This window comes from Plecotus auritus, assembly GCF_963455305.1.
Source record: "Plecotus auritus genome assembly, chromosome: 1".
Lineage (NCBI taxonomy): Eukaryota > Metazoa > Chordata > Mammalia > Chiroptera > Vespertilionidae > Plecotus > Plecotus auritus.
The window spans coordinates 139,526,678-139,550,587 of record NC_137770.1 but is presented as its reverse complement, the minus strand read 5'-3'; the positions used below and the strand labels follow the sequence as shown (position 1 = coordinate 139,550,587).

The following is a 23,910-nucleotide window of genomic DNA, read 5'->3' as shown; positions in this document are numbered from 1 at the left end:
CTTAAAAAATGGTGTAATGGAAACCAAGGAAGTATTTTCAAGGACAAAGTAGTTAATATTATTTAATGATATTCAAGTGAGATGGGAAATGTAAAGCATCCATTCAAATTAGCAACAAACAAACAAAAAATTAGCAACAAAGGCATGATGATATATATCTGAAGTGAATCAATATCATGAATGAACACAACCAATAGAAAGCCTGACTATAAAGGGGAGGAGGGAGATAAGACAATATTTACAAGGCATCAGAAGGTTCAGAGAGTCTTTTCTTTTAAAGATGGAAGAAATATAATAGCTTGAGAAAATAAAGAACCAGAAGAGCGACATTGGTTGGGAATAGTCTGGAAAGTATGAAAAATGAAGGTTCCCAAAGAGGTGAGAGAAAATATGATACATTTTAGAGAAATTGGCTTGAGGTAGGAAGATGACAAAGACTGAATAGGTGTAGCTTAGAGTCAGTAAGTCAAAGACATAAGTGTCCAGGCGTGAAGTTGGAGTAACAACCTAAGGGCTTCTATCTTCTCAGTGCAGCAGAAAACAAATTTACTTTATGAAAGCAAGGAAAAGGTGAAGTGCGACTAATAAATATCAATCCCCTACCCACATCTCCCATTCTGGTAGAATTCTAGCTCCTTATGCTTTAGGTGCTACTCGAAGTGTGGTCTGCAGACCAGCAGCATCAGCATCAATTGAAAGCTGATTAGAAATGTAAATTTGTGGATCCCATCCCAGATCTATGAAATGAGAAAACCTGGGGTTCAGGCATAAGCATCTGTACTATCACAAGCTCCCCATTAAAATGTGAAAAGTACTGCTTAATAGATGAGAATGTATAAAAGGGGAAATAAAAAATTCTAAAATGTTTCTCTCTCTTATTCTCTTATCTTAGAAATCTAACTCACCTGATAAAATTCCAAATGTTGTACTGGTATGCATTGGTATTCTGGTTTGAAATATCAGAAATACATATATATATACATATATATACACATATTTATTTATTTTTATTTATTTATATATATAATATTTCATATCTTCAAATATCGATTTGTTTCAGAACAGTACTTCCAAACCATTATCTATTCCATTAAGTGGCTATTCTAGAACATGGTTTGTTTTCAGCTTTTGCAAAGTAGTAACTGCTAATAATTTGATCTTTCAAAATCTCAACCTTTGCCCTAGCTGGTTTGGCTCAGTGGATAGAGCGTCAGCCTGCAGACTGAAAGGTCCTAGGTTTGATTCCAGTAAAGGGCACATACCCAGGTTGCAGGCTTGATCCCCAGTAGGTGGCGTGCAGGAGGCAACTAATCAATGATTCTGTCTCATCACTGATGTTTCTATTTATCTCTCCCGTTCCCTTTCTCTCTGAAATCAATAAAAATATTAAAAATAATAAAATAAAATAAAATAAAATAAAGGAAAGGAAAGGAAAGGAAAGGAAAGAAAAGAAAAGAAAAGAAAAGAAAAGAAAAGAAAAGAAAAGAAAAGAAAAGAAAAGAAAAGAAAAGAAAAGAAAAAAGAAAAGAAAAGAAAAGAAAAGAAAAAAGCAGCCTGGCCAGAGTGGCTCAGTTGGTTGAGCATTGTCCCGTGCACCAAAAGGTTGCCGGTTCATTTCCTAACCAGGCATATACCAGGGTTTCAGGTTTGATCCTTGGTAGGGGAGGCAATGAATTGATGTCTCTCTCTCTCTCTCTCTCTCTCTCTCTCTCTCTCTCTCTCTCTCTCCCCCTCCCTCCCTCCCTCTCTCAAAATCAATAAAAATATTTTTTAAAAAAATTTTGAGAAAGCTAAGAGGTAAATTTAGATGCATTATAACATTTTTAAAAGAGGAAACACAAAGAGAAAAAGTTAAAATCATTACTTCAGGGAGGCAAAAGAGAAATAATTTTCTATAAGGTACCGTGAACTTTTAGAACAAGGGGAGGGAAATAGTGGTAGGATTCAAAACCACCAAACATAAATACAGCTGTCAAAACCACTAGTCATTAACAGAAAAAGTTATCAAAGAGGAAAAAAAACAAAAACATGTAGTTTTGCCCTGGCCAGGTAGCTAAGTTGGTTGGAACATCGTCCTGATACGCCAAGACTGCAATCCATAGTTAGGGCACATACAAGAATCAACCAATGAATGCATAAATAAGTGGAATAACAAATCAATGTTTCTCTCAAATCAATAAAAAATTGTTTTAATTCATGTAGCTTTACTAATTTTTTCAAATGTTAGCTTCCAATACTGAATCTTAATTAACTAAAATTTGAAAAGAATTTCAACTCAAACTTTCAAGTCAACATATTAAAGTCAATGTGAAGTACAGATTTGTTTCAAAATTATTTAATTTTCTTAAATGTTAACCAATGTTTCAAACACAGGGACTAGCATAAGTTTATTGTCTGCCTACCCATCCTACCTCTCTCAGAATATTTACAAATATTATAAACTATAATAGTTAAATTATTTTGAATAATCAGGAATTGAATATTCTTTCTAATTCACAAAAGAAAATTTAAAATAGAAATGTTTAAACATTTTAGAGGTAAGTTTTCAAAGTGATGAACAGCATGTACATCTGGTATTAACAGAAGTTACACATCAAGCCTGGCTGAGATGGCTCAGTGGTTGAGCATCGACCCATGAATCAGGAGGTCACTGTTTGATTCCCAGTCAGGGCACGTGTCTAGGTTGCGGGCTCGATCCCCAGTGTGGGGCATGCAGAAGGCAGCCGATCTATGATTCTCTCTCATCTTTAATGTTTCTATCTCTCTCTCCCTCATCCTTCCTCTCTGAAAAAAAAAAAAAAAAAAAAAAAAAAAATATATATATATATATATATATATATATATATATATATATAAAGAAGTTATGCATCAAATTCTGATATACCACTTTGAAAACTTGCCAATCAAAAAACATCATTTTTCACTGATAATGGGGTGGTGATGGTCTGGGGCAGAGGGCAGGGGTGGGCTGTAGGGGGTTAATGGGGGGGAAAAAGGGACATATGTAATACTTTCAACAATAAAGAATTTTTTTAATGTCATTTTTACCTCTTCCTGGCCAAGTTGTTCCATGGAATCACAGTAAACTTCACTGTCTGAATCACTTGTCAAATGCTGAATTCCTGAAACATCTTCAACATGATCATCATTTATATCTAAAGATGAATAAATGCCCAGATAGAATAATTATTCGCTAACTTAAGAAAAAATGCATTTATCCTCTTTTCAAAATTGATTAGCTCTATATTATTTTCATACTGGGAGACAAATTTGATTTACCAAGCCACACTTTTTTTCCTTTTAACTTATCAAAACATTAAGTTTAGTCGATAATTTTTAAATGAAAAGATATCAAAGTATTTTACCATGGAATTATACAAAGATAATGCCCAGATCAAACCTCATAGAACTCAGTAACCTTATAAGAGAAAACTGAATAGCAGCTAGGAAGCCTAAAGTTAGATGACTATTGCCAAGTTTGAGTGTACCATTTAGAAATTATATTTCTTGGTTACTTGGCTGAATTGCAATAATGTTAATAATTTACCATATATATATTATAGGTTCATCCCTAAAATATGAAAAGAGTATAGCTTACCTTGCTGATTGAAGGATAAAGGTATCCTATAATCAGAGTTTTAAGTTAAAAGAAACATCAGGAATAAGAGTAAAAACTTCAAAATTTGCCCTGGTCAGTGTGGCTTGGCTGGAGCGTCATCCTGTACACCAAGAGGCTGTGGGTTTGATTCCTGGTCAGGGCACATACCCAGGTTGTAGGTTCAATACCCGATTGGGGAGTGTACAGGAGGCAACCGTTTCATGTTACTCTCTCACATCAATGTGCCTCTCTCTCTCTCTCTCTCTCTCTCTCTTTCTCTCCCTCTCTCCCTCTCCCCCTTTCTTTCTCTCTCTCAAATCAATTGAAAAAAAATTCAAAATTTTATTTTAAAATGCTATATAAAAACAAATTAAAAATCTCAATGAAAAACATAAAAACCTGCCGAAACCGGTTTGGCTCAGTGGATAGAGCGTCAGCCTGCGGACTGAAAGGTCCCAGGTTCGATTCCGGTCAAGGGCACGTACCTTGGTTGCGGGCACATCCCCAGTAGGAGGTGTGCAGGAGGCAGCTGATCGATGTTTCTCTCTCATCGATGTTTCTAACTCTCTATCCCTCTCCCTTCCTCTCTGTAAAAAATCAATAAAATATACTAAAAAAAAAAAAAAAAAAAAAAAGAAAAACATAAAAACCCTGGCCCTAATTCACTGTCTTTCAAAGATATAAACCCTTATAATATAAATAAACCCTTTTATACTATTGAATACGAGATTTTAAATTCTAAATTGCTCCTAATATCCTGAAATTATTAAAAGAATACCTTATTCATAGGAAACAGACTCAAGAAATAAATATGGGAGAATACCTTGGTGAATGCAGACAGCAGGTTTTCCAGTTTGCTCCAAGTTTTGATCTACAGGTTTTACTTCTTCAGTGCTTCTGCCACTCAGGGAAGAACTGGCATGGATATCATTTTGCACATCCTGATCAAAGCTGTCTTTATCGTAGCCATTAGTGACAATGATTTCCAAATTCTTATGCTCTGTGGATTTCTTCATCATTTTCTTATCTTTTATGTGAAAATGGAGAGATTCATAAAAGTTCACATTAGGTCAACTTATGCATACTCTGTTCTGATATCAACCTACCCATAATCCCTTTGGAGGTTTTCCTACTTAAAGCAGAGAGATGGGGTGCTCCTAGAAAAGCGGTGTTGTATATACTGAGAACTCACATGAACTGTATTCGTTTCAAAACTGCTTCAGTTCGCTGTGAATTTCCCAGAACCTCCTTTGAGAGATAATCTCTCAAGGTTTTCACACTCTCTCAGGATGAGCAAAATGTTCTATGAGACCCAGCAGTACAAAGGGGTACATATAGCAAATAAAGAGATCCTTCAAAGAAAGTATTACTTGTCTTATCTTAAGGGAACCAGAAGGCAAACTTAAACCGGGCAGTTTGTTTTAGTGTCTTTCTGCCTCCTTTCTAAAACAGTCTTCCCAAGAATCACTGGTACTCTTACTAATAAGGACCCTCCAATTCAGGGCCCCATGATTCCAATCTTCCTTCTTTGTCAAAACTTCTACCTGGCCCTAGCCATGTGGCTCAGTTGGTTGGAAAGTCAGCCTGTGCACTGAAAGGTTACCAGTTCAATTCCTGGTCGGAGCATATACCTAGATTGTGGGATCAATACCTGGCAAGTATAGGAGGCAACTGATCGATGTTTTTCTCATACATCAATGTTCCTCTCACTTTTTCTACCTCCCCCTTTTGAAAAAAAAAAATCAGTAAAAAGCCATATCCTTGGGTTAAAAAACAAACAAAAAACCTTCTGCTTGAATCCTATCCTCTTGATTCCACTCTGTTCTTGACAAGATATTCAGAGTATGGTTGTCTCCTCTCCTTGATAACATATGCATATTCATATTGGAAACAATACACTACAGGAATCTATACTAATAAAAGGGTAATATGCTGCCCTGATCCATTTGGCTCAGTGGATAGAGCGTCGGCCTGCGGACTCAAGGGTCCCAGGTTCGATTCTGGTCAAGGGTGTGTGCCTTGGTTGCGGGCACATCCCCAGTGGGGGGTGTGCAGGAGGCAGTTGATTGATGTTTCTCTCTAATCGATGTTTCTGGCTCTCTCTCCCCCTTCCTTCCTCTCTGTAAAAAATCAATGGAATATATTTTAAAAAAGGGTAATATGCTAATTAGACCAGGAGACATTCTAATGTCTGGCATGGATATCATTCTGTGATATCTAGATGTCCTTCTGGACAAAGCCATAGTGGCGAGGCCAATGCAGAGGTGGTTAGGGGCCATCAGACCAGGAGGTGATCAGGCTAGCAGGGGGGCATTTGGGGGCGAGCAGGCTGGTGGGGGGGGCAGTTGGGAGTGATCAGGCCAACAAAGGGGGGCAGTTGGGGGCAAGAAGGCCGGCTGGGGGGGGACAGTTAGGGGTGAGCAGGGCAGCATGCAGAGTGGTTAGGGGCGATCAGGCAGGCAGGCAGGTGAGTGGTTAAGAGCCAGCGGTCCCAGATTGCAAGAGGGATGTCCAACTGCCGGTTTAGGCCCGATCCCTGAACTGGCAGTTGGACATCCCCCAAGGGGTCCCAGATTGGAGAGGGTGCAGGTCGGTCTGAGGGACACCCCCTCCCTCATGCATGAATTTCGTTCACTGGGCCACTAGTATATTTCTAATGCAGCATTTCAGGTATCACATTGGGAAGAGTGGCCTATTCTTGTTAGCCTTCAATGGACATCTATTCCATCTATGCATAAGGCTGGCTGTTTCTGTAGCCCTTTTGGAACATAAAAACCTGGTTATAGGGTCAACAACCCACATTCCACCACTTCCTACAATGCCAAATCAGCCCAAGCTTCTCCATATCCTTTTACCTTATTTAATGTAAAATTATTATCCTACCATCCAAACATTACCATTATCACTTTGTTCTGCTCCTTTCACTTCTTCTTGGGCCTCTTCTTCCTCAGACTCAGCTCCACTATCACTGCTTTCAGCTTTACCATTAACAGTTTTGGCATTTGGAGGAGAAGTTAGAACATTACCAAGATCTAAAATATAAAAATGACCATTTAATCTCTAATCATATAACATACAATAATGCTGTGATCCTATATAATAAAAAGCTAATATGCAAATCGACTGAACAGAGGAACGACCGGTCGCTATGATGCATACTGACTAACAGGGGGCAGAAGCTCAATGCAGCAGCTGCCCTCTGGTAGTCAGTGCACTCCCACAGGTGGAGCACTGCTCCGCCAAAAGCCACGGCAGCACTAAGGACCCCTCGGGGGTCCCAGACTGTGAAAGGGCGCAGGCTGGGCTGAGGGACCCTCTTCCTCTGTGCACAAATGTCATGCATTGGGCCTCTAGTTTACAAATAATAGAATAATTCTGAAGGAAACAGGTTCTGATATATAATTATAGTATTCTTTTCTTTCTTTTTTAAAACATTTTTTATTGATTTCAGAGAGGAAGGGAGAGAGAGAGAAAAAGAAACATCAATGATGAGAGAGAATCATTGATCAGATACCTTCTCTCTGCCCCCTACTAGAGATGGAGCCTGCAACCTGGACATGTGCCCTGACCAGGAATCGAACCATGACCTCCTGGTCTATAGGTTGATGTTCAATCACTGAGCCATGCCAGCCAGGCAGTATTCTTTTCTTTGACTATAAATATTACATATATTACATAAATAAATTCCTTCAATTATCAGTTTGTAATAAAATGATAAAGCAATATTAAAATCTTTCTGAACCTTTCTGAACAAGGTGAGGATAAATTATTTTTTAGTTAACATCAATCAAAATAGTAAAGCTAGAGATGGATGATCTCCTTTATACATGGTAAATGAAGACAGTTGCTATATGCATATTAAAAAATTAGTATATTATTTTTGGTCCTAATAGCAATCGTATTATAGTTGGACTACATTAAAATTTTTTTTTCCTTTTATTACTTTTAGGGCTTCAGGTGCACAACTTTTCTTTTTCTTTTGTACAACTTATATCTCTATAAAATTAAAAAAAAAAAGTATCAGCCCAGCTAGCATGGCTCAATGGTTGAGTGTCGATCTATGAACCAGGAGGTCACAGTTTAATTCCTGGTTAGAGCACATGCCTGAGTTGTAGGTTCCATCCTGAGTTGGGGGTGTGCAGGAAGCAGCCAATCAATGTTCCTCTCTGATCATTGATGTTTCTCTCTCTCTCTGTGAGGTCAATAAAAAAAATTTTTTAAGTATCAGTTAATGCAATCAATCGTTTAAAAAGGCATATAGTCCTACTGCCCAAACTCATACCATGAGAGTAAATACATCAGAGCTTCTCAAATGTCAATATGTACAGTAATCTCCTAAGATCTAGTTAAAATGCAGATTCTGAATCAGTAAGTGGGGGCTGATCTAACATTCTGCATTTTGATAAAGCTCCCATGTGATACCAATGCTGTTGGTTACTGGTCCTCATTTTGAGATACAGGGAATTACATTCTCATCAACTCTTTAAGCTACTAAAGACCTCTTAAGTACCTACTGGTCAAAAACAGTGGTCTCTCTCCATAAACTTTTAGGCTTTATTTTCACTTATACATATGCACTTTGGATGATTCCCTACATCACAAATAACATATTAAGTTTCAAATACCCATACATCTTAAATAGTCAGATCTATATTCTTTTTTTAATTTTTATTGAATTTATTGGGGGTGATATCAGTTAATAAAATTATGTATGTTTCAGGTACACAATTCCATAATACATCATCTTTATATTGCATTGTGTATTCAACACCCAAAGTCAAGTCTCCTTCCATCACCATTTATGCCCTCCTTACCCTCTTCTATCTTCCCTCATTCCCTTTCCCTCTGGTAATCACCATACTGTTGTCTGTGTCTAAGGGTTTTTTGTTTTTGTTTGGACTTTTGGATAATCCTGTCACCTTTCCAACCAGCCTCCCAATCCCCCTCCCCTCTAACAGCTGACAGTCTGTTTTCTGAATCTGATTATTATTTTTATTTTTTTAAATCCTCATCCAAGGATATTTTTTCCATTGATTTTTAAAAAATATATTTTATTGATTTTTTACAGAGACGAAGGGAGAGGGAGAGAGAATTAGAAACATCGATAAGAGAGAAACATCTATTAGCTGCCTTCTGCACACCTCCTACTGGGGATGTGCCCGCAACCAAGGTTCATGCCCTTGACTGGAATCAAAACTGGGACCTTTCAGTCCACAGGTTGACGCTCTATCCACTGAGCCAAACCGGTTAGGGCTCCATTGATTTTTTTTTTTTTAGAGAGAATGGAAGGGAGGGAAAAGAGGGAAAGGGAGAGAGAGAAACATCGATGTGAGAGAGACACAGCAATTGGTTGCCTTCTGCTCCCACCCTGACTGGGGCCAGGGATTGAACCTGCAACTGAAGTACATGTTCTTGGCCGGGAATCAAACCCAAGACCCTCAGTCCCCAGGCCGATGCTCTAACCACTGAAGAACCAGCCAAGGCTGATTCTATTTTGCTTATTTTGTTCATTAGATTGCACATATAAGTAAAATCATATCATATTTGTCTTTCTGTTTTATTTCACTTAGCATAATACTCTCCAGGTCCATCCATGCTGTCAGGAAAGGTAAAATACACTGCTTTTTCACAGCCAACCAGTATTCCGTTTTGTAAATGTACCACAGCCTTTTTATCTACTCATCTACTAATGGGCACTTGGGCTGCTTCCAAATCTTGGCTATCCTATCTAATAAAGGAGTAATATGCAAATTGACCATCACTCCAACATACAAGATGGCCGCCCCCATGTGGTCAAAGATGGCTGCCACAAGATGGCCGGCAGGGGAGGGCAGTTGGGAGGGTCCAGGTCTGCAAGGGAGGGCAGTTGGGGGCGATCAGGTCTACAGGGGAGGGCAGATAGGGGTGACCGGGCCGGCAGAGGAGGGAAGTTGGGGGCAACCAGGCCTTCAGGGGAAGACAGTTGGGGGGGACCCAGGCCTGCAGGGGAGGACAGTTGGGTGGGACCAGGCCTGCAGGGGAGGGCAGTTGGGGGCAACCAGGCCGGCAGGGGAGGGCAGTTAGGGACGACCAGGCCGGCAGGGGAGGGCAGTTAGGGGTGACCAGGCCGGCAGGGGAGGGCAGTAGGGGAAATCGGGCCGGCAGGGGAGCAGTTAGGCATCAATCAGGCTGGCAGGGGAGTGGTTAGGGGATGATCATGCTGGCAGGCAGAAGCAGTTAGGGGCAATTAGGTAGGCAGGCAGGTGAGCAGTTGGGAGCCAGCAGTCGTGGATTGTGAGAGGGATGTCTGACTGCCCGTTTAGGCCCGATCCCACTGGGCAGTCGGACATCCCTCAAGGGGTCCCAGATTGGAGAGGGTGCAGGCTGGGCTGAGGTACACACACAGACACACACATACACACACACACACACATACACACACACCGTGCACAAATTTCGTGCACCAGGCCTCTAGTTATAAATAACACTGTTGGTGTATAAATTCTTTAGGATCATTGTTTTGGATTTCTTCTGATATGATCCCAGAAGTGGAGTCGCTGGGTTCAAACCTATATTCTTATTTAAGTCTACCTAATTAATGAAACTAAAGACTTAAAATTCAAATCTATCATAAGCATTGTGTTCTAGTCTCACTTAGAAAATCATAGTAGCAGCATAGTTCTTGAATCTCCCTTATTCTCCCAACAACCAAAAAAGCAAGAATAACAACAGCAAAAAGAAAAATATCAAAAGGTTAGAGCATCGGAGGAGAAACCAAGATGGCGGCATAGGTAAACACCTAAACTGCTGCCTCGCACAACAATTTCAAAACTACAACTAAAAGACAGAACGGACACCATCCAAAACCACAGGAAAGCTGGCTGAGTGAAAATTCTACAACTGGAAGGAAAGAGAAAAGCTCACAGAGAATTGGAGGTACGGCAAAGGGTCTTTGTGCGTGCAGAGAGGAAGGGCGGCTGAAAGCCTGGCTGACTTTCTCTGGTGGAAGGGGGAAGGAAGCCCCAAACCGCACTAAACCCCAGTTCTGACTGCACTGAACCCCAGTTCCGGGCGAGCTCCTGGGGACCCACGCTCTTACGGGGGGAGTCTGGACTCTCGGGCGGAGACTCGGGAGCCGGGGAAGGCGGAGGACTGAAAGCGCGCGCGCGCCAGTGCGCACAAAGGCTGCGGAGGTTGCCACAGGCTTTCCCTAGTGGAAGGAAGTCAGAGGCTCCTGACTGCACTGAGCCCCAGTTCTGACTGCAGTGAACCCCAGTTCCAGGTGAGCCCCTGGGGTCCCACGCTCTTGTGGGGGGAGTCTGGACTCTCGGGCGGAGACTCGGGAGCCGGGAAGGCAGAGGTCTGAAGGCACGCATGTGCACGCAAGGGCAAGGCTGACAGGAAGCCAAGACTGAGACTCCACCCCATCCAAGCTGAGCACAGAGGCTATTGCAATTTGGCAAGTCTAATCCTATAAAGCTGTCTCCAGCACCGAACTTCTCCCAGCATAGACACAGCTGATCCTTACAGCCAACTGGCCTGGAGGTCAATTCTTCCCAGTGATACCAACAACAATAAAGACTTAATTACAACAAGGCTGTACACACAGTCCACTAAGGGGTGCACCAAGAGTGTCCACCTCAGGTTAACTGGGGAGGCAGACCCACTGGGCCATATTGGAAACCTAGCACACAAATCTACCTTACCAACTCAGGGAAGCAGTGAAAATGCGGCGTCAGAGAATCAGATCACAAACGAAAGAAATGGAGGAAAACAAACGACTGGATATAGAATTCAAAACCACAGTTATAAGGCTTTTTAAGAATATCCTAGAAAAGGCCGATAAATATAACGAGACCCTCGAAGATATGAAAAAGGACCAACTAGAAATTAAACATACACTGACTGAAATAAAAAATATTATACAGAGACCCAAAAACAGACAAGAGGAACACAAAAATCAAGTCAAAGAATTGAATTACAAAGAAGCAAAAAACACTCAACCGAAAAAGCAAAAAGCAAAAAAAAAAAATCCAAAAAGTTGAAGATAATGTAAGAAGACTCTGGGACAACTTCAAGCGTACCAACATCAGAATTATGGGGGTGCCAGAAGAAGAGAGAGAGCAAGATACTGAAAACCTATTTGAAGAAATAATGACCGAAAACTTCCCCCACCTGGTGAAAGAAATAGACTTACAAGTCCAGGAAGCCCACAGACCCCAAACAAAAGGAATCCAAAGAGGACCACACCAAGACACATCATAATTAAAATGCCAAGAGCAAAAGACAAAGAGAGAATATTAAAAGCAGCAAGAGAAAAACAGTTAGTTACCTACAAGGGAGCACCCATACGACTGTCAGCTGACTTTTCAACAGAAACTATGCAGGTCAGACGGGAGTGGCAAGAAATTTTCAATGTGATGAATAGCAAGAACCTACAACCAAGATTACTCTACCCAGCAAAGCTATTATTCAGAATTGAAGGGCAGACAAAGAGTTTCACAGACTAGAAAAAGCTAAAGGAGCTCATCACCACCAAACCAGTATTATATGAAATGCTGAAAGGTATTCTTAAAGAAGAGGAAGAAGAAAAAAGTAAAGAGAAAAATTATGAACAACAAATACATATCTATCAACAAGTGAACCTAAAAATCAAGTGAATTAAAAACCTGAGGGACAGAATAATCTGGTGAATATAATAGAATCAGGGGCATAGAAAGGGAGTGGACTGATAATTCTCAGGGGGAAAGGGGTATGGGGGGTTCATGAAGAGACTGGACAAAAATCATACACCTATGGATGAGGACAGTGGCGGGGAGGTAAGGGCAGAAGGTGGGGTGGGAAATGGGTGGAGGGGAGCTATGGGGGGAAAAAGGAGAAATAATTGTAATAATCTGAATAAAGATTTATTTAAAAAAAAAAAGGTTAGAGCATCGTCCTGATATGCCAAGGTTGCAGGTTAGATCCCTGATCAGGGCACATACAAGAATCAACCAATGAATACATAAATATGTGGAACAGCAAATTGATGTTTCTTTCCCTACATCTCTCTAAAACTCAATTTAAAAAAACACCCCAAATCCCCATCAAATGAATGACTGTCAAACAGTATTTGATAGCAGCAAAAACAGCATTACAACAGTCCTATAATGTAAATTGTAGAAAGCAGAGAATTACTAGTGAGCCTTATTCCACACCCCAAAATCAATTAATGTAACATACCAAATTAACAGACTAAAGGATAAAAGCCACATGATTATGGCAACAGATGCAGAAAAAACATTTGACAAAATCCAAGATAATAATGCTGAAGAAATTAACAATATAAGAGAATTTCCTCAAGCTGACAAAAAGCACCTATGAAAACTCCCAACTAGCATTCATACTTTACATAAAAACACTGAATTTTGTCCCCCCAAATAAGGAGCACTACAAAGATGTCTGCTTTTATCATTTCTATTTAATATTGTAGAAGTTCTAGCCAGGGCAGTTAGGCAAGAAAAAAAAAGATACAGAGCTTCCAGATTGGAAAGATAGAGGTAGAATAATCTCTTTTTTGCAGATGACATGATCTTCTATATAGAAAATCCTAAGAAATTTATAAAAAAAACTATTAGAACTAATAAATAGTTTGGTGATGTTGGAGATACAAGGTCAATATACAAAAATCAATTATTGTTATGTATTTCTACAATCTAATAATAAACTATCCAAAAATAAAATTAGAAAATGATTCAAATTACAAAAGCCCCCTAAAGAGTAAAATACTTAAAAACACATTTGACAAAAGAAAGTGTAAGAAAGAATTATACACTGCAAATGACAAAAACAGTGTTATAAGAATTTAAAGATCTAAATAAGTGAAGTAGAAAGCAATATTGTTGTGATGACAATACTTTCCAAAGTGATCTATAATTCAGTGCAATCTCTATCAAAATCTCAGCTGGCACTTTTGGCAAAAATTGACAAACTGATTCTAAAATTCATCTGGAAATGCAAGGGATCCAGAATAGTCAGAACAATCTTGAAAAAAAAATGAAGTTGGACAACTCAAACTTTCTAATTTCAAAACTTACTATCTATATATATAAAAGCCTAATATGCTAAGTGTTCAACTGTCGACTGTTCGACTGTTTGACCAGTAGCTATGACGTGCACTGACCACCAGGGGCAGACGCTCAACGCACAGGCATGGAAACATGGATCAGACTGATAAATCTCAGAGGGAAGAGAGGAGGGTGGGAAGAGATTAACCAAAGATCTTATATGTACACTAGGGGCCCAGTGCGTGAATTTGGGCACCTTGAAAGGAACTGTGGGCCATGAGGCTGTGGTGGGCACAGGGGAGGGTCTTGGCCCATCCTCCATGCCCCCACAAGGCCCCTCCCCCCATGGCCCCCAGTACCCTCTCTGCCGGCAGCCTGCTGCTGCCACCCCCACACCCTGATGGTGCCAGTCCCACTCACACCCACTGACAGCGCGAGGCAATTGGGGCCGGTGCCAGCAGCAGGTGTGAGTGGGGCTGGCGCCATCAGCCAGTGCAAGCAGCAGCTGCTGCCCCGATCACCCCTCAGGAGAAGGGGAAGGTAGAGAAGCCCTCAGGGGCAATGGAGGGCGGCAGCCACTGCTCACACCCGCTGATGTCACCGAGTGATCGTCCCGGCGCCAGGCGCCAGCAGCAGGTGCAAGCAGCAGCTCCAGCGCCAGCTGCAGATGCAAGCGGGGTAGGCGCTGGAAGTGGGTGTGAGAGGTAGCTGCCAGCCCCAATTGCCCCTCAAGAACATGGGGAGGTGGAGAAGCTCTGAGGGGCGATTGGGGCCAGTAACTGCCGCTTGCACCCGATGATGGCACCAAGTGATTGGGGCCGGTGACAGGTGCCAGCAGCGGATGCAAGTGGGGCTGGCACCAGCACCAGGTTCGAGCACCCGGCGGGACCGTGGCATGCAGGAGCAAAGAATTTTCAGTATCCACCAGAGGCTCGCCCTGATGACAGCGACTGGCACCCCCACTCACCTGCTCTATCATCCCGCTGCAGCCGACACCCACCATGTTCCATGCTCTGCCACCTGCTGCCAACGCCTGCCATGTTCTGTGTGTGCCCCCTGGTGGTCAGGGCACGACATAGCAACTGGTTGTTTGGTTGTTCTGCCATTCGGTCTATTTGCATATTAGAGTTTTATATAGATAGACTAGAGCCCGGTGCACCGTGCACCAGTGGGGTCCCTCGGCCTGGCCTGCAGGGACCGGGCTGCAACCAGCAATCTGACATCCCCCAAGGAGTCCCAGATTGCAAGAGGGTGCAGGCCATGCCAAGGGACCCCACCGGTGCATGAATCTGTGCAGCAGGCTTCTAGTATATGTATATTCTGAAAAAGCCAATGGGGAAAAGATACATGTGTTCTATTAACCCTACATGGCTATTTTGAACAAAATGCTTTGTTTAAATAAAAATGTCAACAGGGCAGCCCTAGCCAGTTTGGCTCAGTGGATAGATCTTTGGACCAAAGGTTCCCAGGTTCGATTCCGGTCAAGGACACATACCTTAGTTGCAGGCTCCTCCCCTGCCTGGGCCCTGGTCAGGGCTCTTGTAGGAGGCAACCAATCAATGTGTTTCTCTCACATTGATGTTTCTCTTTGTCTTCCCCTCTCTCTTCCACTCTCCCTAAAAATCACTGGAAAATTATCCTTGGGTAAGGATTAGCAACAACAACAACAAAAAGTCAACAGGCAAACTGTCCTGCAATGTGGCAATATCTTACAAAATTGCAAACACCCAACAAACACCCATATCCTTTGATCCAGCAATTATATTTTAAATACTATTTCTTGCCAAAACTGGTTTGGCTCAGTGGATAGAGCGTCGGCCTGCGGACTGAAAGATCCCGGGTTCGATTCCGGTCAAGGGCATGTAACTTGGTTGCGGGCACATCCCCAGTAGGAGGTGTGCAGGAGGCAGCTGATCGATGTTTCTCTCTCATCGATGTTTCTGACTATCTATCCCTCTTCCTTCCTCTCTGTAAAAAATCAATAAAATATATTTAAAAAAAAATACTATTTCTTATTTTATACTTCCACATATATAAAATGACATTTGGACATGGTCAAGTTCAGCAGCATTTGAAGATCAGAAGAGGAAACAATCTAAATGTACATTAGAATGGTACGGATTATGTTACAATGTCCTTACTACCCCTAGACTCAGATATGATTCTAAATACAGAGTATTCTAACTTTGTAAAGGTAATACACTATATATACTGTATATTACATAACACAACAGAATGTAGGCAGCTCTCACTAAAAAAAAAAAATTAAGCCTTGGCCAGTGTGGATCAGTTAGCTGGGCATCATCCTGTATGCTGGAAGGGTACCGGTTTGATTCCCAGTCAGGGTACATGCCCCGGGGTAGGTGGAAGGGCTTCATCCCCAGTAGGAGGTGTGCAGGAGGCAGCCCATCAATGTTCCACCCTCACACTGATGTTTCTCTCTCTCCCTGTAAAATTCAATGAAAAAATATTTTTTTAAAAATTAAGATTTTTTTTTCAGCAAAATATATGAATAGTTACACTAGATGGGCTAAATAAAGACTTCAGATAGCTTCATGTCATTTTAAGTTAGGGTTTGCCCCTCAATTAGTTCATGTCAGGACAAGTTTTGCTGCCAAATCTATATATATAAAAGCCTAAGCGACCGAATGACCGAACGACCAGTCGCTATGACGTGCACTGATCACCAGGATCAACGCAGGAGCTGCCCCCTGGTGGTTAATGTGCTCCTACAGCGGGAGCGCTGCTCAGCTGACCAACGGGTGCCAGACGCAGGGCTCACAGCTGGCAAGCACCACTGCAGCAGCACAAGCCTCTCCTGATTGAAACTGACTGGGCGCGAGCCCGCGGCAGGTGCAGCAGGGGTGGGATGAGCAGAAGCAGCAGGCAGGAATGGGAGGCGGTGTTGGACTGCCAATTTCTGCCCGATCCAGGCAGACCATGCCGAGGGACCCCACCGGTGCACAAATCTGTGCTCCGAGCCTCTAGTGAGTTATAAAAAAAATCAACAACCTTGGGTTTATCAAGCTTTTATAATTTTTAAATTAAAACTAAGGAATTGTGGAACTGAACCACTATCATTATTATTCACTCTTCCTTATTTTTATAATTAGTTGTTTAAATATCTGTCTCTGAAAAAATAAATAAATAAGCATCTGCCTCTGGCCAGTAGGCTGACACTACTAAAGCAGGTCCAGATTTATGCCCATCTGCATCCTAAAAACATGCTTCATACAGAGAAAAACACTTAATATTCTTTCTGAATTGAATAAGCCTGAGTAAGGAAGAGTATTTTATAATATTTGATTCCTCTAGGCAAATCAGATATAGAAGGCATGGTACAGAGTTATGCCCAGTAAGCAGTCACTATCAGTTATGGCAGACACAAACTGCAGGCCTTATGACAGAACAGGATGATTACTGTCCTGAAACACTGTAATTGCCATCAATTAGTAAAAGATGCCTTATAAATAGGATGACAAAAAAAAGGGGGATACCATATATATTAAAACATATAATTTTCATTTAAATTGACTGTTATTGGTTCATTTCACTCTGCTTTCTAATAAAGTTTCAAGAGCAAATGTTTAAAATTAATGCCAGCAAATGTGCATATTCAACTCCTGCTAATATATAAAAGATACACATCTTTCAATTATTTATGGAGTACACAAAAAGACACAGACCCTGGCCAGAAAAAAAAGGAGACTTATGTAATATTTTCAACGATAAAGATTTTAAAAGATATATGTATATCTAAAATAAATAAAATCAATCAATAAATATAAAAAATAAATTATTATTGATATTTCTATCTCCCCCTCTCCCTTCCTTTCTGAAATCAATAAAAAAATTTAAAAATAAATAAAATCCAAGCTAAGTGAATTCACTGATACCTTATTTTAGCTTGCTAAGCTACAGTTAAACCAAACACTTGCCCTGGCTGCGTGGCTCATTTGGCTGGAGCATCATCCCATACATCAAAAGTTTGTGGGTTCAATTCTTGATCAAGGCATATGACAGGCCTGTGGGCTTGATCCCCAGTAAGGGGTATGAAGGAGGCAGCCAATCAATGTTTCGCTCATCAATGTTTCTCCTTTCTCTCCCTGCCTCCCTCTCTAAGAAGATGAATAAAAACATATTTAAATAATAATAATTTTAAAAATAAATAAAATTAATAAAAACATATTCTCAGGTGAGGATTAGAAATAAAACAAAAACAAAACCTAGCACTTTAAAGTAAATATAGCATTTTAAAATTAGCTAAAAAATTATTTCAGCCATGATATTGATAATAAAATATATAAAGCAAAATAGAAAATATAATCCATCAAAATAAAACTATGAATTCTGTTACAATTTTATACATACTAAGTGAACTACCTATCATGTTTCAATAACTTAAGAGTTAAAACTTAAGATTTTATAATATTTTTAGTATATTTTTATTGATTTCAGAGAGGAAGAGAGAGATAGAAACATCAGTGATGAGAGAGAATCATTGATCAGTTGCCTCCTGCACGCCCCCACTGGAAATCAAGCCCACAGTTGGGGACACCCTGGCTGGGAATCAAACCATGACTTCCTGGTTCATAGGTCAACGCTCAACTACCAAGCCACACCCACCTAGATATATTTTAGAACTTTATGCAATTTATTTGCTTGGATTTAAAACTCTTGAGTGACAAGCTTATAAGTTATATAAATTTGTGCAGAATTCTTTGATATGTAAATTTTAAACAAAATTTTACATGGATTTCACTATTCCTACCTTCTAAGTATTTAGAGATTTTCTCCAGTCGGACTGGCATGTGAGAATAAAAAAAAATTAGACATATAAGTATTAATGTATCATAATGTATCAGTTGCTGAGTTAAAAATGAGGTAAAATAGTCCAACCTGAAGTTAAATCAGAACTTCTGCCACTCTTTTTGTCCTCTACAATTTCATAAAATGGACCTATGACATGTAGCAATTCTTCAACTTTCTCAGTCATTGGCATTGTTTCAAGAATCTGTAATCAAAAGAAACAAATCTTGTGAAATCACAAATTATTAAGCTGATCTAAATTACTAACCAGTAATACAACATTTTGATAATTTTGCTATATGAGTTTCATTTATAGACTCCCAAAGTATCTATATTAATTACATACTTAATGTATATAACCTCCTAGAAAAGTTTCAAATATATTAAAAACTTAAAAATGTTCCCATTTTGCCCTAGCCGGTTTGGCTCAGTGGCTAGAGCATCAGCCTGCGATAATTTTTTATGACTCATGAATGATGTTATAAATATCCTTGATTCCAGTCAAGGGCATGTACCTTGCTTGCAGGCTCCTCCCCGGCCCAGGCCCTGGTCAGGGCTCATGCAGGAGGCAACCAATTGATGTGTTTCTCTCACATTGATGTTTCTCTTTATCTTTCCCTCTCTCTTCCACTCTCCCTAAAAATCAATGAAAATAGCCGAAACCGGTTTGGCTCAGTGGATAGAGCGTTGGCCTGTGGACTGAAGGGTCCCGGGTTCGATTCCGGTCAAGGGCATGTAACTTGGTTGCGGGCACATCCCCAGTAGGAGGTGTGCAAGAGGCAGCTGATCGATGTTTCTCTCTCATCGATGTTTCTGACTATCCCTCTTCCTTCCTCTCTGTAAAAAATCAATAAAATATATTAAAAAAAAATCAATGAAAATATATCATCAATAAAGGATTAACAACAACAAAAATAGTTCTCATTTTGAAAACTAAGTTTCTTGTAAAATTTTATACAACAATTTATAAACTGTGCATTAAAAACTAAGGACGCTAATGGTAAATAAAATAGAAAGCTGTGGATTAGTATAAACTGTATGTTCTTTAACTCTATGGTATTATTTTTTTTTAATATATATTTTTATTGATTTCAGAAAGGAAGGAAGAGTGAGAGACAGAAAGAAACATCAATGATGAGAATCACTGATTGGCTGGCTCCTGCACACTCCCTACTGGGGATTGAGCCCACAACCTGGGCATGTGTCCTTGACTGCAATCAAACCCGGGACCCTTCAGTCAGCAGGCCCACACTCTATCCACTGAGCCAAACCGGCTAGAGCTCTATGGTATTATTTTTAATAGGGCACAAAAGTAAAGTAGGAAATAACCACTTTCAGGCACCTTTACAACTGTGGGCCAGTTTAAAATCATCAAATTTAAACAGCAAGGTATATGAACTAAAAAGGCATTCAAATATATAGCTATCAATTGGTGATTGATGGCAATGCAATATGTCAAAGAAAAGCCATAATGTGCTTCCTTTAAGTCAGGTGTGGGGAATGTTCAACCCCCAGGCCATATGCCCCATGAAATCATTTGATCTGGCCCTGCCAAAGTATTAGGGATGACTTAATTAAATGTTTGAACAAATATAGCAGGCTAATTTTTAAGTTGATAATCTTTTATGACCCATGAATGATGTTATAAATACCTAAATGGCCCTTGGCAGGAAAAAGGTTCCCCACCCTACTTTAAGTGAAAAGGTCTGAATGTACATATAAAAAGAACACAGTACATACAGGTTTCAGTACTATCCTCGATTTCAGGCATCAACTAGGGGTCTCGGAACATATACCCCATGGTTAATAGGGGACTAACGTACACTGATCTATCTTTAAACTCAACAGACATAATGCAAGTTATTCAAATACTGGCTGATTTTCTGGAAACCCCCACAATGCAACCTGTAAAATTGTACAGAAAACAAAATTTTATATTTCTTTCTGATTATAAATCAAAATAAACTATATATAAAAACATAGATTATTTACCCCAAACCACATTATTCTATTCCCTCAAAGCTAAAATCCTATTAAATTATTTTAGAATTGCCGAAACCGGTTTGGCTCAGTGGATAGAGCGTCAGCCTGCGGACTGAAAGGTCCCGGGTTCGATTCCGGTCAAGGGCATGTACCTTGGTTGCAGGCACATCCTCAGTGGAAGGTGTGCAGGAGGCAGCTGATCGATGTTTCTCTCTCATCGATGTTTCGAGCTCTCTATCCCTCTCCCTTCCTCTCTGTGAAATATCAATAAAATATATTTAAAAAAAAATTATTTTAGAATTTTTAAAAAAATATTTTTATTGATTTCAGAGAGGAAGGGAGAGGGATAGAGAGATAGAAACATCAATGATGAGAGAGAATCACTGATTGGCTGCCTCCTGCATGCCCCACACTGGGAATCAAGCCCACAACCCAGGCATGTGCTCTTGGCTGGAATCGAACCTGAGACCTTTCAGTCCACAGGCCGACGCTCTACCCACTGAGCAAAACCAGCTAGGGCTGTTTTAGAATTTTTTATTCCTGCAACTTTTTTGGTGGTATTTCACAAAACAGTTTATAAATCATGAAAAGCATAATTTTCATAAAACATTATCTACTATAATATATAAATAAAATTAATAAGGCTCCTTAAAACCTTGAATGCAAAAGCATGGAATAAGATTTATACTAAAAGAGTAATTCTAAAGAGCAATAGTACAGTGATTTGTCAACTATATTGAAAAACATAATTCAATGACTGCTTCAGTTAAGTAAATTATTGCTATTAGAAAAAGTCCTGCCCTAGCTGGTTTGGCTCAGTAGATAGAGCGTCAGCCTGCAGACTAAAGGGTCCTGGGTTCAATTCTGGTCAACGCACATGCCCAGTTGCGGGCTTGATCCCCAGTAGGGGACATGCGGGAGGCAGCTGATCAATGATTTTCTCTCATCATTGATGTTTCTATCTCTCTTTCCCTCTTCCTTCCTCTCTGAAATCAATAAAGATATATTTTAAAATAAATAAAATATAATAAAAGTCCCAAATTCAGTTATGAAATCTTTGGGATAACGTACTATCCCCACATGATTATTTGGAGCATGTAATTTTATCTACTGATGTCCACAAAATTAACATAATAAATGAAAACACTAATCAAATTTTCAATCTATGCATATCTTAAAAAATTTTTAATTTACCTCTAAAAGTTTCCTATGAACTTTATTATATTCACAGTATGAAATGAAAATTTTAAAGTCTCAGTAAAAATAGCTGGTGTATTCTTTTAATTAGAGAAGTAGTTACAAAATTCTACAGGCACAGTGGGAGCATTTTAAAATAGTTAAAAGGCAGCAGTATAGCTTTAATCTTTCTGGGGGAAAAAGCAGACTACACATTGTTTCACTACCCTCCCCCCAAATTTAAACTGTGGCTACATCATGTATTAATATAAAATTCAAAAGGAAAAATGAGTAAATTTTCTTAATGTGTCAATCCAGACTTATATAACTAAGGTGTACCCTAAAAATTATAATGATATTTAAGGTAAAGAAAAGGAATAGTTATCAAACCAAAAAAGCTTTAGATTCTCTTTCTCTCTCTGATTTTGAAAGGCTCCTTTGTTGTTGTGTTACTGATACAGTTAGCCAGAAAAACTAAACTCTGCCCTCTGTTATAAACAAAGTCGCTAAAAAATACTTTCGGAAATGTAACAAAGGGCACAATTTGAGCAGTGTAGATGTGATTAAAACAAAACAAACCTAAAAAACTAGTTTGAATCTACCAAATTGAAATTACTACATAGATTAATACTGTTTAACCACCTGGCAAAAGAAACCTATTCTTTTTTTATAGATTTTATGTTCAGAGATAATTTACTTAAGATTATAAACAGACCTAAATTTTATAACTTCTGGTCCATCTCCAAGATAAAAATGGTCTTTTATAAAAAGGCACCAAGTTCATTTTTTAAATCTAAGATTTCTTCATAAATTTGCTCCTCTAAACAATGCCTTGAACAGACTTAAAAGAGCTAGTTAATAAGGAATGCACTTTTTAAAAAAACCTTTATTGTTCAAAGTGCTATGTATGTCCTCTTTTTTCCCCCATTGGCCCTTCTAACCTGCCTCCACCCCTCCCCAGGCCTTCACCACCCTATTGTCTGTGTCCATGGGTTATGCATATATGCATACAAGTTCTTTGATCTCTTCTCACCCACCCACCCTTGCCTTCCCTCTGAGTTCCACAGTCTGTTCCATGCTTCTATGTCTCTGGATCTATTTTGTTCATCAGTTTATTTTGTTTATTAAAAGGAATGTACTTTTTAGTAGTTATCAGAGAAACTAAATGCATCCTTATTCTGCTTCAAAGGATCTTTGCATTGACAAAAAAAATGCTTGTTACTGAGAAATAGTGATGGTAATTTATGAGTCAAAAGGTGTATAAGACCATTGTGAGGAAGCCTGTCTTCAGTCCAGGTACTTCTCAGAATCTAAGGGACATCAATATTTTGAAATATTCATATTTATACACTTTCTGCAAAAGTGAACTATCCAGGAAGACAAGGAAAAGGAAAAAACACACAAAAGAACAAAATACGATGTCACCCAATGTGACATATCTAAGGAAAAAGCACTTAAGATGAACTTTGATGAACTTAGACAGATAAAGCCCTAATAAATTCAATAACTTAGATTCTATATTCTAACAGATTATAATCTCCTTGTTCCTTAAAACAAAGCAGCTAATTTTCCTAGTAACAAAAAGTTAAATTAGAATGATTCTAGATGTTTTTATTTTCTTCTACGGATCATTTTCCCTACCTTTTTCATTTCTTCAACATATGCAATCATGGCTTCCTCTTTGGTCATATCACCCAATGAACTCCAAGCATCCCTAAAATTGAAAATATTCACATCACAACAAAAAGACACCTGGTTTTTCTTTAAATAATTTTCAATTTTTCTATTTCATTGATGTACATTATATTAGTTTCAGGTGAACAACCCAGTGAGTAGACATTTATATTTTAGTATACTAGTATGTGTAGTTGAAGTGGGCACTGATTAGACATTTATATAATTTGCAAAGTGATCACCCCGATAAATCTAGTACCCATTTGACACCATACACAGTTATTACAATATTATTAACTATATTCCCTATGCTGTACTTTACATCTCCACGACTATTTTGTAACTGCCAGTTTGAAAGACACCTGATTTTCAATTGCTCAGAATATAATTTATAGTTAATAATACAGGGTCATAAGTTTAAAATGAGCTCTACTTAAAGCCATGTTATATTCCCAAAGGATCTCTTTAAATATGCCACCTTGAATAAAAATATCACAGTGAATAAACTGACAAATTAAACAGTATTTTAATTTAATAAGTATATAACCCACCTATAGACTATAGATTATAGATGCTTTACTATATAGACTATAGACTATTCATAAACATTTGCTATAGAAGTTTTTATATCATTATAAAGAACGA

The 23,910-nt window shown here is 39.3% G+C and overlaps 1 protein-coding gene across 13 annotated transcripts in view; it reads right to left on the bottom strand.

Moving 5' to 3' along the window:
* Window positions 1–23,910, bottom strand: part of ACBD5 (acyl-CoA binding domain containing 5) — a gene marked incomplete at its 3' end in the record, with an annotated part of 68,780 nt that overhangs the window by 31,440 nt on the left and 13,430 nt on the right. For 5 of the 13 annotated variants that reach the window (XM_080649207.1, XM_080649208.1, XM_080649209.1 and 2 more), the window contains exons 4-9: window positions 23,233–23,305; window positions 18,523–18,637; window positions 18,395–18,427; window positions 6,496–6,630; window positions 4,422–4,625; window positions 3,049–3,155 (exon numbers count right to left, since the gene is read on the bottom strand). In XM_080649207.1, the coding sequence (XP_080505333.1) occupies window positions 3,049–3,155; window positions 4,422–4,625; window positions 6,496–6,630; window positions 18,395–18,427; window positions 18,523–18,637; window positions 23,233–23,305 (667 nt within the window). The remainder of the gene's footprint in view (window positions 1–3,048; window positions 3,156–4,421; window positions 4,626–6,495; window positions 6,631–18,394; window positions 18,428–18,522; window positions 18,638–23,232; window positions 23,306–23,910) is intronic. The other 8 variants (XM_080649210.1, XM_080649211.1, XM_080649200.1 and 5 more) reach the window with 2 other exon arrangements.